The 17,024-nt window shown below is 58.1% G+C and overlaps 3 protein-coding genes across 3 annotated transcripts; all 3 read left to right on the top strand.

Annotated features, from left to right (window-relative positions):
• Positions 1–219: 219 nt before the first annotated feature.
• INS49_010318 (uncharacterized protein) lies at positions 220–603 on the top strand (the record flags this gene model as incomplete). The annotated part of the gene is made up of 1 exon (XM_043171044.1): positions 220–603. One exon carries the CDS (start codon positions 220–222, stop codon positions 601–603), a length of 384 nt encoding a protein of 127 aa, XP_043025609.1.
• Positions 604–7,116: 6,513 nt separating this feature from the next.
• INS49_010319 (uncharacterized protein) lies at positions 7,117–11,567 on the top strand (the record flags this gene model as incomplete). Its single annotated transcript, XM_043171045.1, has 6 exons — positions 7,117–7,483; positions 7,542–7,699; positions 7,769–9,391; positions 9,528–9,726; positions 9,885–11,477; positions 11,533–11,567. The coding sequence occupies 6 exons, from the start codon at positions 7,117–7,119 to the stop codon at positions 11,565–11,567; spliced, it is 3,975 nt and encodes a 1,324-aa protein (XP_043025610.1).
• A 1,656-nt stretch (positions 11,568–13,223) lies between these two features.
• Positions 13,224–16,530, top strand: INS49_010320 (uncharacterized protein; the record flags this gene model as incomplete). Its single annotated transcript, XM_043171046.1, has 7 exons — positions 13,224–13,574; positions 13,670–14,176; positions 14,262–14,304; positions 14,370–14,917; positions 14,979–15,398; positions 15,459–16,070; positions 16,126–16,530. The coding sequence occupies 7 exons, from the start codon at positions 13,224–13,226 to the stop codon at positions 16,528–16,530; spliced, it is 2,886 nt and encodes a 961-aa protein (XP_043025611.1).
• Between the last annotated feature and the right edge of the window lie 494 nt (positions 16,531–17,024).

Consider the following 17,024-nt stretch of genomic DNA (forward strand, 5'->3'; position numbering starts at 1 on the left):
ATTACGCCCAGAGGGCAGTGCCTCTGGTGTTTTGGGCTGCAACGCTGCTTATGTAAGCAGCTGCCTGCCCGCTATCTACGGATCCACAAGGCTACGTGCCCCATAGGGGATAACTAAAGTAGCTGTGCAAAGGCAAGGGTCGTACTTGCCAACAAGAGCAATACTTATATGTTGTTCTACGGCAAAGCTGGTCCCGACGTGGCTGTTCAAGAGCGAGAAATGGACGAGGTACATTTCGACAGCGTCACCTCCCTTGAGCGCCGCGATGCGCAGATGCTTGGCGGCCTGTTCAAGCAAGGAGCAAGAGTCCCGAAGGCCTTTGAGTATGGCGACGACGACGAAGAGGACGAGGATGAAAATGAACTACTGAAACAACGGAAAAGAAAATCTGACATAATTCGGAAGATCAGGAAGAGGTCCCAGTCAATGGCAGAGGAAGAAGGTCTCCCAGCACAAGGGACGTCCGGGGAGTCGTCCGTCACAGAGGACCCAATGAAGAAGGAGCCGCTCCCGGCGGCCAAGAAGTCTAAACAGAGCTTCAAGGAAGGCCAAAGGACCCCAAAGCGCAAGGCTAGCGCAGAGAATGATATTGTATCAACTTAGGGAGGCGGGTCGCCATCGCGGAGGGATTGAATTCGTGTTAGACTCCTCAGCCTTAGTATCTAATGCACAAGCCAATACTCATGAGACCCGAAAGTAATTCCCGCGTTGTTGTATAACCGCATTCTTCTATGATGGTTTGCACTAACATCTAGCTTTCTCTTCTATATCAACGGTAATTCCTAGTATAGACTTAAAACGAGACACTCTGTTGACTTCCAGATAGGTTAGTAGGCAGTAGACACCTATTGTAAAAGAGTATTAGATCGTCTCCCAAGCTAGGAGTCTGGCCGTTTGTGGCCACGCTTGCATACATCAGTCATGTCCACTGACAACCGAGCCATGCCTCTAGTATGCGACATAGTCTCAAGTACTTCCTCGTTTGAATAAATCTCTACCCAAAACGAGGGAACGAAAATAAAGGGCCCTCAATATCTTACAAGTTTGGTAGACCTGGGGAGCACTATATGGTAATGATGAGTCTCCACCTCCGAACACAACTCTGGAACTGAACTTTAAGATATTGTGATACCTTGCTTCTTCTGCTACTCATACGAGGCCGACAAGCAGACTGTCTCGGGAGTCCCTTGCCTAAAGCCTTGGGTAGCTAATGAGACGAAGCCTACTTCATGTTCAGGCTCTGCGCCAGTGCGAAGCATAAAAGGTCACCGAGGTCCCATTACTAGTATCAAGTCTTGGCGTCGGAGGACGTTCACACGTCGCTGCACCTGTTCCCTCGTCACACGTACAAGTCACTACGATTTCAGGAGACCCCCAAGCTCTGAGGCTGTGAATCTCAGCGCAGGCGGGCTTGCGCTTCGACCATGCGACGCCAGCCATTCCTTGGGCGGTGGCGGCCAACGAGAAAAAAAAATACGACGGCAGCCAGTGCAGCATGACGTAGGTCCAGGAAGCTTGCTCCCACCCGGATCCTTCGAGGAGCGAACAGAGCATCAAGCCAGCACAGAGTGCAGCTCCGTTGCATATTACCTAAATCCTAGCAGTCACAGACCAGCCACATGGGCGTGCAGTAGTGTGCGCCAAATCCTGATGCCGGTGACCGACGTATACAGACAGGTATGCTGGCGTCGTGGGGGGAGCGTGCGAGGCGGTCGCCAGAGCTGACGAGCTAGGCAAGGCAGGCAGGCTGGTAGCTCTGCAGGGCGGTCGGAAGCCCGGTCTGGACAAGGTCGAGGTCGGCGGCCGGGAGAGACAGGGACACACATAGACTAAGCAGCTCCCCCTGGTGGGATCGGCCGAGTGTGGGATCGGACGGGCACCATCGAGTTCCCTCGAATCTCATAAATGCGGGTGCTACCAGGCTGTGCAGAGATGATGGGCATTTGACACTTGGCTGTCTATCAGACCTGTCTGGACTGTCTAGGCTGTCTGACTGACTGTCAGGATACGCCATTTGCGTACCCGCGATGGGAAGAGGCGTCGTAATGAGCAAGGCCGTGCCAGCATGCCGATTTTGTGATCAAATCTCGCCGGGCCACGCGCCTCGGGAGATCCCAAGCAGAAGGGATCAACTACTTGTGGGGGGCGGGTCTAATGAGGAAGCACACGCGTTACAGGGCTGTGTGTAGTACATGACTTTGGTGGTCGGCGGCAGCAAAATGACCCTGGACGAGGTGGAACGTCAAGGTCCGGCGGCGGCAGCGGCATGGTTGTGAGCTCTTCCCAGACGGGCGAGACCTTGTTGTTTCTCCGGGGCGGTGAATTCTGGGAGCGACGCCAGGCGTCCCGAAGTGCAATATGACCATGCGGCGGCGTGTGACGGCGGCGTGGACTGGTCAATGCATTGGAGCAATATGTGATGGCTGGTATTGACGAGCCAGACCGGGGTGGACGTTCATTCCGAAAACAGTCATGTGAGCCCCAGGGCAGGAGGGAGACGGGAGATTCAGGTCCGCAGGCCCCGAGATGGCTGCCGGAAAGGCCGGGACGGTCATCTCTGATCAATATTGACTATTGGGTAAGATGAACAAAAGGGCCAAGAGGATCGGTCCTTGGTGCTGAGAATGAGATCGCATTCCAGCTGCCAGTCTGGCAGTCTGCCTTTGGTGGCCCAACATCGGACACGGCCACACAGGTGTCGTCAGAGTAGCCCACCAGGTTGACGCAGCGGCGGTGAGGAGCGAGTGAAGGTGGTAATAATTGAATGAAATGAACATGATGTCGAGGTTGAATTGCAGGGAGGACCCACCTGGCGAGGTCAACGCCAAGCTTTTCCTACCGGGGCCCAACGGCTTGGGACCGCGAGTGTGGGGTCTTGTCAAGGACGAGTGCCGTCCCCAGCAGCATCACCCTGTTGTTGTTTCTTGCTCAGTCATGAGCAGTAGATCGCAGGCCAAGGCGCCTTGGACGGGCCTTGGACGGGCCTTGGCGTAATGGCACGTCTTGAGAGCAAGCACAAGGAGACACTTGACGCCGAGCTTGGACAGGCTGTTTGGCATGCTCGACTGGCATTGATCTGTCAATACCCAACGGCATGCCGAGTGGATACCGAGGGGCCGGAAAGCGGCTTCTCGACCTGGGCCGAAGTCTTGGGAGCGGCCAAACTCCGAGAGCTGGGAGCGGGTTTGCTGGGAGGGTGGTTTCATTCTCTCTCTTCTCCTCTGAAACGACTTGATATGTGTTAGCCTCGTCACCCTCACCGAAGACGCTGATTCTGCCGTGTATCGCGTGTTGCCAAGACCGCAGGGCAAGCCTCAGCCACAGGAGAACAGGCCCAGCGGGGAGAAAGAAAAAAAAAAAAGGACCTTTGCCCAGACCCGAGAGAAGGACGCACAGTAGCAGCCTCTTGGATGACTACTGCGAAGATCGCCGCTAATGCGGCGGACGGGGCAGGTACGAGGTGGCAGGTGCATAAAGGATGCGCCCAGCTACCCTTGGGGGTGCACTACCTTCATCCGAACCTGCCGCAGGTCCAGGAGCATGTCAGTGGCGGGTAATCAGCTAGTCTATCTCGTCAGCAGGAGAAGACGGTGATGCTGTGCAGTATTCCACAGACACACAGCACGGCGGCACAGCGATCTGGTGGAGACTGTGAGCAGCTGAGCGCCTGCAGGGCGGGACTGCTCCACAATGCCTACAGAATAGGCAGCTTTTGCACGCATCTACAGTAGCCTGAACCGTATATCCAGTACCTAGGTAGTCTACACAGTAATCCTGTCATGTGCCCAGGGCCTCGAGGGCCTTCCGTTCATCCAGCCAGCGTGCTGTCGACGATGCTCATCAGGGTCCTGGGGACCTCGGGGCTGGGGTGGGGCGACACCAGCTCGGGAGGGGAGAAACACACCTTGGGCTTACTGGCGTATTGCCCCGTGTCCCACGGATTTCGTATCCGTACCTGCGTTTGAGCTGTGCCTTTTTGCCATAGCTGGCTGGATATGCCTTTGCGACCCCCCGACCTCCACCCTGTCAGTGAGGAGGAGGCCCGGGAACCAACCATCCCGTCCAGACTTGGGAGCCAGCCCCCCCGCCAATGCACCCGCTGCGCTTCGCTTTGCTTCACTCGCAAGCACGGCGCTTCTTGTGACTTGACCCCAAGCGCAGCCACACAGAAGCACACAAATACATGGCCCGGCAGCCCTGGGTGGCGGGCGGTCAGGCGTGACCAAGCCCAAGACAGCCACGCCCCAGCAGGTGACCCGGGTGCAGGCGGACGGTGCAGACGGCACGGGCGGGTACTTGGGTGCACGGCAACGACGGCATCAACAATGACAGCCATTTCGGTATGTAGCGCGGCCAGGCTACTGCGTGCGTGCAGTACTCGCGCGTTCCAAGCTCACCTAGCCTCGACCAAGTGTACCCGGAGCCACCTCCACCTGGGCGGCTCGCCTAACTCTTCTCTGTGGGCGTGCGAAATCACAGGCCGGTGACCCGCCGACTAGTGCCGCAGAGGACTGCGCTCGAGAGGCGGCAAGCAGGGCGAGGGGGCCAAAACACGCGACGACAACGACACCGAAGAAGACGACGAATGCTGGGGAAAATCTTACTTGAACACCCCCCGGACAAGGTTGCTGCCAATCGAGATGCCTGACCTGCCGGCGTGGGCAGGATCCGTGACCTGAGGACGCCCTGCTATACCTTCATCTTCATTACCACGCCTCATGCTTCAGGCGTGCCAAGCGGTCGTGCTCGTCGGCACTCCTGGTCTGGAAACCTTATCACCACACACATGAAAGGAGTCAAGCAGAATTGGGACACAGAGAAAATGCCATGTAGACCTCGGATCCCTGGGCTCTGGGTTGCTAGGCCTTCGAGGCCCAGAGCATGCGGATCATAGACTAATAAACCAAGGTGCCTACCTAGGCAAGGTAGGCAAGGTAGGCATTTGGAATGGGCCGAATGCTCAGGGAGGCACAAAAACAAGAAAGGACGGCGAGGGGGCCAAGCCTTCTTTTATCCTGCTAGAATCGATCCGATGCCAAATCGACATGGCTGCCGGCCCCTGGCCTGCAGCAGCGCAGCAGCTTCACACGCCTCCCAGCGGCGCCTCGCCTGTTTCTGCAAAGCAGCCAAAAGCTATTAATTGTAACGAGGTCGCCTTCCACGGGCATCCCACCCCGGCTGGTCTAGATCCCGTCCTGGAAGCCAGCCTCTCAACACTCTTCTTCCTCTCCTTCGCCCTCGCCTTCTCTGTTTTCGCGGGATTGCGGTCTCGGGAAGCTACCTACCCATACCATACCCACCCAGCTGGACGGCGCAACCGCTATCCTCGGTCTCGGGCAGTAACGTCACCACTCGCGCCCGCGCACCTCGCCAGACACTGTTGACCACTGTACTGAACTGACTCGTCCTGGCCTTGCCTTGCCTTGCCTGGCATACAACTCCTCTCTTATACCTTGCCATTCGCTCTGCCGTACCTGCTTGCTGCACTTATTACTGACTGCGTCCAACGTCCACCTCACCATCGTCACTGGGTTGTCCTGGCAAGCTTACGCACACAGGCGCGCAGAGACTGGCAACGGTGTCGCCGTCGACGGCCAACCATTGGGATTGTCCCAGCCCCCCCCTTGTACACAGAGCTGGGCGGCGATCTGGAACCCACTCGTTTGCTGCTCCTGCCCTACAATACGACCAAGGCAGATGGCACATGTGCATGCACAGGTCACGGCACTGCTTGACTTGTCTTAGGACACGACCATCTTGATACCAACACGACCAAAACAGCAACAGCAGCAGCACATCACGGGGCTGAACTGAGATCTGCGACCTCTCTGCCGGCGGATTAGACGCCACATGCCATTTTACCTCGAGACGAAACCTGGATGCCAGATGGAGCCGCGCAAGAGCAGCAGCAAGTTGGTGACCTGACGTATGAGTGCCCAGACCCTTGTCGCGCGGATCACGTACGTCTCTTGCATCAATAATCCGTGCAAGTTCACACCTTCAGCGTCTCCTGCAACTCCGAACCTTCTCTCCTTCGCCTCGCCTCCTTTTCACCCTCTTTTGAAACCAGGCGCTACCCGTGCCAAAACCTCGCCTACGTCCCCGACCGTCGATTCGCACCGGCCGGCCTTGCTGAGCGCTGCACCGAGCGAGTTTGCGCCGCAGCACCACGACCGTTGTCGCTCGACGTCAAGCTGCACGCACGGTTTCTCGCAGGAGCGTCACCGAGCGTCTGAACAAGCAGCACCTCTCGTTCACTCTGTGTGAGGCCGTCTCTCACTAAGCGTCGTTGGCACACCAGCCTGTGAGAAAAATCTTTCCTTTTTCCATACCTTTGGTCTCAAATCACATGAATTGGGGAGTCGGTGAGAAGTGAGAACGGAGCCTTTGTCCCACGGCGCAGCAGACACAGAAGACAGCGCCGTGCTATCCGGAGCAGTCTTTGACCACAGAGCAAGACAGCTATTTCGAGGCCAAAACTCATCCAGCAACAGCACACAGCCCGCCCTTGACGTATTCGCCCGCTGATTGTCTGGCGCCTCCCGTCCCAGTTATTGCCTTTTTCTGGCACGGCCGAGACCCCTTCCAGCCCAGAGACATTCGGGCGGCTGGCTGGCTGACACCACTCCCATTTTTAGGGGGAGCGTGAAGGAAAAGGGCGACGCGCAATTAAGGGATCTCTGGGGAGGACAAAAATGGGTCGAAGTCGCGGTAGGGCTCCTCCATCTCCATTTCCCCTTGCCCTTTTCGACCACCCTTTGCGCGCAACTGCTTCACTAGCCTCGCCTCGCCTCCGCCCCCAGTCTCGCTCTCCTTCGCCCTCAACCAACAACCCAGAATCCCCCCCATGAATTCGCATGCTGCACCGCATGATAGCCTGACACATCGCCGCGCATCCTGTCAACCCCCCACCCTTACCACTGCACCAGAACGCACTTGCACCCACCTCAACCCCATACGCCAAATTTCCCAGTCACTCTAGGCGCCCCCCGCCGGTCAACTTACTGCTGCACTGCGGCCGCCCTGCGGGACGATCTGTCGGCGCCCCCTGTCCTGTTTAATCTTCCTTCTTAATCAGTGCTGATGGTTCGCAAATAATCACCAGTCCTCTCGTTTATGTCCCAGTTGTCTGGGCATAGCAGACAAAACTCACATAGTTCGACGCCCAACTCATCGCCTCCCCACGACGGCCCCAACCCGCTGCGTGCGCCGAACCCACACCGCAACTCGACACCTATACAGCCCTCGTCCCCGATCCACCCCTCGTCGCCCGTAGACACGCCCGCGACAAGCAACCCCCGGGGCAGGAATCGCAGTAACTCTGGCCGCCCCTTGTCCATGGTACAGACCTTCCAGCCGCCCCTCATGGACGTCGGCGACGATACGCCCCCGGAGCTGCAGCCCATCTTCACCTTCCTGAACAGCCATTCCAACAAGCTATACCAGGAGGGCTACTTCCTGAAGCTTGACGATCAGAACACACGTAGGTTCATGTCGCCAGTCCGCCCCTCGATCCTGGCTCTAACAATGCCCTCCTGCAGATGGGCGGCCCAACCCAGACCGAACATGGACGGAATGCTTTGCGCAGCTCGTGGGGACGGTCCTGTCGCTGTGGGACGCCGCAGAACTCGATGCGGCCGGTGAGGATGGCGAGGTGCTGCCAAAGTTCATCAACCTGACAGATGCCTCGATAAAAATGGTAATTGACAGCTAGCGAAGCGCGGAAATAAGTGCATACATATATATTAGGCACTAACGAGTGTTGCAGATCGAATCATTACCCACGAGATCCAATGGCGAGCAACCACTGCAAAATATCCTAAGCATATCGACGGCGGGGAGGAATCGATACCTGCTTCATTTCAACTCGCACCATTCCTTACTGCAATGGACAGCAGGCATCCGGTTGGCCATGTTCGAGCATTCGACCTTGCAAGAAGCGTACACGGGCGCATTGATTGCCGGTAAGGGCAAGCACGTGAACAACATCAACCTCATTATGGAGAGGGCAAGATTCAAGACAGAGGCATGGGTGCGCGTGCGGTTTGGTGCTGGAGTCCCGTGGCGACGCTGTTGGTGTGTCATATCACCGCCGGACGAGAAGGAGTTCCAGCGGCACATGAAGGAGATGAAGAAGAGGTCACCGTACGACCATTCGAAACCACCCGTGCTCAAAGGCGACGTCAAGTTCTACGACACCAAAAAGGACGGAAAGAAACAGAAGAAAACCAAGCCGATCGCCTCCATAACGGACGCCTTCTCCTGTTACGCAATCTACCCCCAGGCCAAGTCCCTAATCGACGCCTCGACCCTGATCAAGATCGAGTGCAACATCACCATTCACTCCGATCCGCCCTCGTCGACCGAAGGTTTCGTCTTCATCATGCCTGAAGTGCCCCCAGCCGTCAATGGGTTCGAGATGCTGCTCAGATTCATGTTCCCGACTTGGGATACTTTTGGCTTGTACGGCCGCCCTGGGCGTCTGGTGGCGAGTGTCCTGGACTCGAGATCGCTCATGTTCGCCATGCCGAAACACAGAAGATACGGCTACTTGGAGATACTCGACGTGACGAATCTGATTCTCACCGAAGGCAGTGGCTCATGGTCGGAGCGGGAATGGAAGAAGAAGCTGAAAGAGCTGACGGGTCAGAGGATGAACGCCGTGGATGACACGCCAGCGGCGGCCCGCAGTGACAGCCGCAGGAGCAAGCGCCTCAGTATCGGCCCTTCTATGCCAGGTGCTGCGAGGTCTAGAGGCGTGGGTTTTGCGGACGATGGGCCTTCTGTGCGAACTTCTCGCTCTTTCTCTGCCTCGACCCCTGGCCAGCGCAATGACTCAGCTCCGCCCGGCGACAGGGCTCGTGCACCCAACTCCATGGCTGGAGTGACTGGCCATCAGCGCAACAGCTCAGACACCCAAATACGGGGCCCAACCAGTCTGGAAGGCTTCGCGCCACATCTCCATGACGAACGGCAAGGCCCAACGCCGCCGCGTGGCCACACGCCCGTACGCTTCGCAAATGACCTTGCTTCGACACCAGAACGTGTCAGTTCGGAGGATGACCAGCCAGAGATGGCCCCGCCAGTGCGAGATCTGGAGGGGCTACACAACATGAGCACTCCGGAACCTGTTCAGGCACCACCATCCTTTCAACATGCGGCTACAGCTCGTCCACAGAGGGCATATCATTCCCCAGAGCTCCGGAGAGCCACGAGCCGTTTGTCGAGCGCGACCCTGCAGCAGTTGGGCGTTGCGCTCCAGACTGGCACAGATCCTGCACTGATGGAAGGCGGCGGAGAGAGGTACAGTGATGAGCAGAGCGCGTCATCCACGTCTGGGCAAGCAGACCCTCGGGGCTTAGCGGTACATACCAACGCTTATGCTAACTCGGTAGGAATGTCTGCTAATGAGAACCGATCTCGTGAAGGACTGAGTGTCCCGGGCGGTAACCCCACTCCGCCGCGGTCTCCGGGCATGCCACCACCGCAGATGAGTCTGGAACAGAAGAGGTCCAGATCACCTCTAGCACCGGGTGCTCATGGGGATGGACAGAGACGGCCGTCTCCCGGACCAGGCCCAGGGCAAGGGCCGGGGCCCGGACCAGGTCACTACCCGCCGAATCAAGGTGGCAGGGGCCAATATCCTCCTGGCCCAGGGCCACCAGGGTCACGCGGGCCTCCGCCTCCGCCTCATGGTGGCCGAGGCCGTGGAATGCCACCACCTGGGTATTCACAAGACAACAGGGGGCCACCACCTGGGATGATGGGGCCACCTGGACCGCATCAACATTACCAGAATCCTGGGGCTGGCGGCCCTCCGCCTAATAGTCGAAGGACGCCACCACCCGGAGCTCAGCGGAGGCCACTTCCACCGTTGCAGACAGTCGGATCTCCGCCCATCCACCGGAAGCCTCTGCCCGCACGGACGGATAGTCTTCAGTCCAAGGCAGCATCTTCACGCCAAGGCTCCTCGCGAAGCAACACGGGCGACGTGACGCCTGTTTCCCCGTCGACTAACAGCAGTCTGCGCAACCACATCCTAGACGAAGCTGCGTTCCAACTGGTCAACTCCCCCGAGGCGCACCCCCGTGATCATGACCAGCAGGATGTCATGCGGCAAAGGCAGCGTCAGGGAACCATGAGGAGCGAGGCTAGTAGCAACTACGATGACACCGCATCGACGGATAGCCCTGACTATGCTAGCACCCGGAAGTCGACTGAGACGCAAGAATCCAGGGAGAGATCCCGTGCCGGTGTGTTGAAAACGGTTGGAGACACAGCAGCGTCGGACTCCGGTTCTGGCAGATCACGGGTCGACATGCCGGACATCAACTTTGGCCCTACGCTCAATCTTGCCCATGGCGCCGAGCGGACTGTTCCCGGTGGGCCTTGGGTCCCACCCAACCCGCCCGCAGCCCAGCCTCCGAGGTCATTTTCTCCTGGACCGAGGAAGACACCCATTCCCACGACACCTAGTGCCAACATCACCCCTTTCACAGCTGAGATCAGCCACGCACGTAACGAGTCCGAGGATACGCTCAAGCGTCGAAGCATTGCCTGGCAGCCTGGTGTAGCTGTAGGCGGGGGAAGCGGCAGGGACGGAGCTCTCTCTCCTGAGGAGTTTGTAGCGCAACGAGCGGCAGCGGCGACAACCCCACAGTACGCTCACCAGCGCACTCCCTCGGGCAACGCGTTGGCAAACATGGCGCCTTCTCCGCCAATGAGGCGCAGCGCAAGTCAGGATCATCTCAGCAAACGGCACTCGAGGTCAGGCAGCGCGGATCTGCTACAGCGCCCTTCCTCCCGAGGGTCAGGTAATATCCTGGGGATGAGCGGCAGCGGAGGAGCCAGCACGACTCTGTCAGCACGCGAGCAAGAGCATCTAGCCCGGACTACGGGAACGCCATTGATCAGCATGGCTACCAACAGCAGCCCGGCACAGGCCCAGGGGCCAGGTCTCGTGGGAGCAATTGATGCGCGTGAGAGAGAAAAGGCTCAGATGAAGCAGGGCTATCAATCTCAGACCGTCCAGAACGCCATCCACCAGCGCCAGCAGCAGCAACACGCGCAGCAGCAACAGCAGCAGTACGCTCAGCAGCAGCAATACTCGCAACAGCAGCAGCAATATGCCCAGCAGCAGATGTACGGAGCGGCGTCAAACATGAGCATGGGCAACGTGAGCAACATGGGCATGAGCCCGATGAATGCTCAAGCCCCGTCAATGTATGGTGGCGGCATGGGAATGCAGAGTAACATGGGTTACAACGCGGGTGTGGGTCGTGGAGGATACCCTGGACAGCAACCCGGCCCGCCACGGTCAGCCACTCTGTCTCCTCCCCCTGTTGGGATAGGCATGCCTGTGAGCCCCATCAGCCCACGCTCAATGAGCCCAGGGCCCCGCTACGCCATGAGCCCTCCACCTCTGCAGCCAGGTGGTCCTCAGTACGGCCACCCTCAGGGTGGGTACGGGAATCCTGGTATGCAGCCGCCGATGCGCATGAACAGCCCCGGCCCCGGACAGGGGCCGATGAGAATGGGCTCTCCAGGCCCTGGTCAAGGTCCGATGAGGATGGCTTCTCCAGGTCCCGGACAAGGTCCAATGCGGATGAACAGTCCGGGCCCGGGTGCAGGACCGATGAGGATGCAGAGTCCAGGCCCAGGCCAGATGCGGAAAGCATCTCCTGGCCCAGGGGGCTTCAGCCGACCCATGATGATGCCTCCTCCAGGACAGTTCGTGCCGCAGGGTCCTCGTACTCCAGGCACCCCAGGCACACCGAGAGGGCCTATGCCGCCGCATCATCAAGGACATGCCTTTTGATGAGGTGAGAGTATCGCAATCGATGAACCCGGTCTCAACAAGCAAACCGTAAATGGCGGCGTTGAGATGGGGTGTCATCGACTACGGGCTAAAGCTTGAACAAGATAGATCGGAAGAGCGGGTGTAACACATATACATACACACACACACACACACACACACACGCACACAATATGTGCATATTGGAGGGGCGGGAGAAGGCCGGGGGTTTTCTTGACAGCAAAGAGAGCGTTTAGCATAGCATGACACCGCATGGCTTGGAGTGAAGCGGCTTTTGGTATACCGGGCGAATGATGACCTCCTTTGTGCATCATCAGATTTTTGCTGTTTTCACTGTATATTCAACGGCCTCAGCTAGGCGTACAAAAAGCGAAATTCGTCTCTTTTTACCATGTGTCTCTCCGGCTGAGTTCTCGGGGTGTAGTCTCGAGCATTAGTGCCAGGCCAGTTGATTTGGTCTATCTTCGTGCAACCCCGTGGTGCATTGATGACGTCTTATACGTCTCCCACGGTGATACGGCAACGGGGCTTGCATATGTCCGCATCTCTAGATTTACTCACCAAGCGTAGCGGAGTGACCTGAGCCCTGCGACAGACATCTCTGATGCGCCTCCCAAGAAAGTATTCAGTAATCCAAGTACCTACCTGCTCCATGGGTCTTGGGGTCAAATTTGTATCTTGGTGCTGTACATATAGACTATGTGAGTCCACACAGAGCTTGTTTTATTCACACCTCAGGTGACATAGCCCACATTTGAACCAGACGTAGAGATCGAGACGCTACGTAACTACTGCACGCTCGAGCTTGTCTGGCCAGGTTAGGAAGACCCCCTCATGACCTGCGACAACATACCGAGGCTAATTCCCCGTGGCCCCCAGGTCGTATGCTGGTTGCTGATTAAGAGTGCGAAGCTTAGCATCACTGCATCCAAGCCCTGGCCTATCAAGCTCGACGCTTAACATCGTGGGCCATGAGGCTCTGCCTCAGTGCCGGCGCGGAAGAGCGGAGATGGAGGGTGACGAGTACCGTCGGGTGAGGGCAGCTTCGCCAATTCGCCCGCAGTGGGTTGCTTCGGGATGCGAAGGTGCGTTAGTTTTGTTGTTCGAACTACTCCGGAATACGGCATGTTGGTGGTTTGTTTGCTTCACCTATGTATATCAACGTCATTTATGAGCTGAATCTCAAGCCACGCCTTGTCTTCACAACCTCTGGTCCGGTAGGTAACGCATCAATTTTAGGTAGAATTTGAACGGATAGAGAAACTTATAAAGACAAGTTCCATGGAGCCCCAGATGATTAGAACCCCGTTCAGCTCTCACCATGATGTATCGTGAGGGACATCCTATGCTCCCACTCATCATACAGTATCTTTGATAAAGTGCTCGACACCATATTGAACTAGCCATGGCCTGTCCCTACAAGAAAGAGCCAAACCTGAAGCCAGACAATGTCGTCGAGCCCAGCATCGACGGCCCCGGGGAGCCGATCCCTCACCCGCCCGAGAAGTGGCTGATCGGAAACGCGGGCGAGATCGACCCGACCTTCTTCATCTCGTCGGTGTGGCGCCTCGCCGACATCTACGGGCCAATATTCAGCCTCAAGCTCTTCGGCAGGACCGTCGTCGTCGTCTCGAGTTACGAACTGGTCAACGAGGTCTGCGACGAGTCCCGCTTTGAGAAGACGACCAAGGGAAACCTCGAGACGCTGCGGGCCCTGGTCGGGGGCGGGCTGTTCACTGCCTACTCGGATGAACATGTGAGTGCTTCCTGCCAGGATTGAATGAAGCACTCTTCGCTGCTTCCCTCCCCCACGGCACCAAACCTATTTCTCACTGTGCTGCCCTACCCCAGGACTGGTACGTCGGTCACCGCATCCTGATCCCGGCGATGGGCCCCATCGCGGTGCGGCGCATGTTCGACCAGATGGTCGACTGCGTGTCGCAGATGGTCCTCAAGTGGGACCGGCTGGGGCCGGACCACGAGGTCTCCGGGCCCGATGACTTCTCGCGGCTCACGTTCGACATCATCGTCCTGTGCGCCATGAACTACCGCTTCAACTGCTTCTACGCCGAGGAGCCGCCGCGCTTCATGACGGCCATGGCCGAGGCGCTGGTAGAGGCGGGCAAGGCGACCAACCGCGTGGCCGTCGAGAACGCGCTGCGGTACTTCTCGCGGAGGAGGATGGCGGAGAACATTGAGTATATGCATAGCGTCTGTGACGGTGTCATTGCCGAGAGGAAAGCGAGCCCGCGGCCGGAGCTGAATGATCTTTTGAATGTCATGATGTTCGGGAAGGATCCTGTTTCTGGGGAGTCGATGTCTGATGAGCTGATTTCGCATGAGTTCCTGACATTCCTGGTGAGTGTGTTGCCTCGACCAAACACAGCCTTGTGTTTGAGTGACTTCTGGGTTTGGATTTGATATTAGCTGACACGCTGAACAGATAGCTGGCCACGAGACGACCAGTGGCACTATGAATTTCATGAGTAAGTGTCGTCGTCTCAGAGGCAACCATCCACCATCCAGACATATCCACTTACAAACAATACAGTGTACAACCTCTTGAAGCATCCAGACAAGCTGCAAAAATGCTACCAAGAAGTCGACGAGGTCCTAGGCGACAACGCCATAGAGCTCGAGCACATTCCGCGGCTGAAATATCTCTGGGCAACTATGCGCGAAACACTGCGCTACCTGGGCCCCATCTCGTCCATCCAACGCCACAGGAAGCGCGAGACGGTCATCGGCGGCAAGTATAGGATCCAGCCGGACTGGGCCGTCATGCTCAATTTCCGGGGCCTGCACCACGACACGAGCGTCTACGGCGCCGACGCCGGCGAGTTCCGGCCGGAGCGCTTCCTCGAGGGCGGTTGGGAGCAGAACCCGCAGAACGCGTGGAAGGCCTTCGGGACCGGGGCGAGGGGCTGTCCGGGCAAGGCCATCGCCGAGCAGGAGATGATCTTGGCCTGGGCGCTGGTCTTCCAGCGCTTCAACATCGAGCTGGCTGACCCAGAGTACCAGCTCAAGATCAAGCCGACGCTGACCATCAAGCCTGATGATTTCAAGTTCAAGGTCCGACGACGTCAGGGCAAGGACAGGGTGGGTAGACCGAGGGAATCCTGTACGACTTGGAACATCTGCTGATAATGGAGTGCTACAGATGGTCGGTCTGGCTGGAGCACCGCATAAGGACAAGGTGTATCCCGCGGCTGGCCAGAGAAAGACAGCCAAGCACGATGCTTCCAAGGGATCGGATGTCGACAGGAGGGCCGACCTGAAGCCGCTGTCCATCTTCTTCGGTGGCATCAGTAACACGTGCAAGACTTATGGGGGGGACTTCCAGCACGACGCACCGAGCTTTGGTTTCCAAGTTCCAGACGGGGTTCGCAACCTCGACGAGGCCGTCGAAAACCTGCCCAAGGACAAGCCTGTCCTGATCATCACCTCCTCGTACGAGGGTCAACCCCCTGACAACGCAAAGGGCTTCGTCGCATGGCTCGAGACCCGGGCTGCCGCCGGGGACGACAGCCTGCTGAAGGGTGTGAGCTACGCCGTCTTTGGGGCCGGCAACAAGGACTGGGTGAGGACATTTCATCGCGGTCACGGGGACCTCGAAGGAGTACCTGACCGGCTTTGTAAGTTTCTGTGTCTTTTTGTTCTCACCAAGTTCCTGCGAGTCGTTGCTCACAAGAGACGACAACAGCAAGATGAGCACATGACCGCCTACGAGCTCATCGGCACCCGCGTCGAACTCGCCACGCCGGCATCCCAGCGCCAGATCGCCACGCTGGCCACGAAGCTGCCCGGCTCTGAGGAGCTCAAGACCCTCGCGTCGGACGCAACCGCCTATCGCAGCAACGTCCTGGAGAAACGCGTCTCGGTCCTAGACCTTCTCGAAGAATTCCCCAGCTGCGACCTGTCCTTCGCCGAGTACCTCGCGATGCTGCAGCCCCTAGCGCCGAGGCAGTACTCCATCTCGTCGTCGCCTCTTGCCTATCCCCCGGTGCCGAGCACCGCCTCCTTCCCTGGACATACGGCGGCGGACGACGACAGCACCACCTGCCTGACGTGCTCCATCATCTACGACGTGCTCGACGGCGCCCCTGCCCTGTCCGGCCGCGGGTCCTTCACCGGCGTCGCCAGCTCATACCTCTCGAACCTTCCTCCCGGATCACGCCTCCGCTGCTCAGTCCGCGGCACCGCCTCGTCCAAATTCCGCCTGCCGCCTGACCCAAAGACCCCTGTGGTCATGGTCGCAGCCGGCACGGGCATAGCGCCGATGCGAGCCTTCGTCCAAGAGCGGGCAGCGGTCGCGGGCGCGCGGGGGAGGACCCGCCGCCCTTGGCCCCGCTGTGCTGTTCTACGGCTGCAGGGACCACGAAGAAGACTTCTTGTACGGGGACGAGCTGGCGGCGTGGGAGGCCGCCGGGGCCGTGAGGGTTCGGCCGGCGTTCTCGAGGCGCGCGCCGCAGGAGCAGGCGACGGCCCACGTGGACGAGGTCGTATGGGCGGAGAGGGAGGAGGTGAGGGACCTGTTCAAGGCCGGGGCGCGGGTCCTCGTCTGCGGGAGCGCGAGCAGGCTCGGCCGGAGTACTCATGATGTGTGCGTGCGCATCTACCGCGAGGGTCACCCGGAGGTGTCTGCCGAGGAGGCCGAGGAGTGGATGTTGAAGCAGAAGGAGGATCGTTATTTGAGTGATGTTTTCGGGTAGAGTTTGTCTTTGGCTGACTGCTTGTCCATTAGGACTGGCGCTGTGCCGACACCGGGTTGTAGGCATCTTGTCCTTGGTCGCTGCGACGGTTCTGTACCATCGCTTGCTGTCAATTCGTATTCAACATAGGGCCGCACAATTCTCAGCGTGTGACATAAACCCTGCTGTCCAGGAAAAAGGCAAGGAGAGCGCACGCAGATGAATGGTAAAATCAGACCTTGAGAATTGCTAGCCTAGCATGCTCGACCCACAAGACCTGAACCATTTGAGTCCCTGGGGCAAGACGTTCTTGTACTCAATCTACCATTTCGTGCGTATGAATCCCCAGAAACGCTGAACAGTGACTTCTTCTAAACACGCTTTTCGACACCGTGTGCTAGTACTCGCTCGATGTGCAACCTCCTGTAATGCCTTCTTACTAAGGCATTCCTGGTAGGGCACCGTTGTGTCCATCAAATTCATAAACGGTCCTCCGGTGATGGTGTTTCAATATC

Source organism: Diaporthe citri (genome assembly GCF_014595645.1).
Source record: "Diaporthe citri strain NFHF-8-4 chromosome Unknown scaffold_4, whole genome shotgun sequence".
NCBI lineage: Eukaryota > Fungi > Ascomycota > Sordariomycetes > Diaporthales > Diaporthaceae > Diaporthe > Diaporthe citri.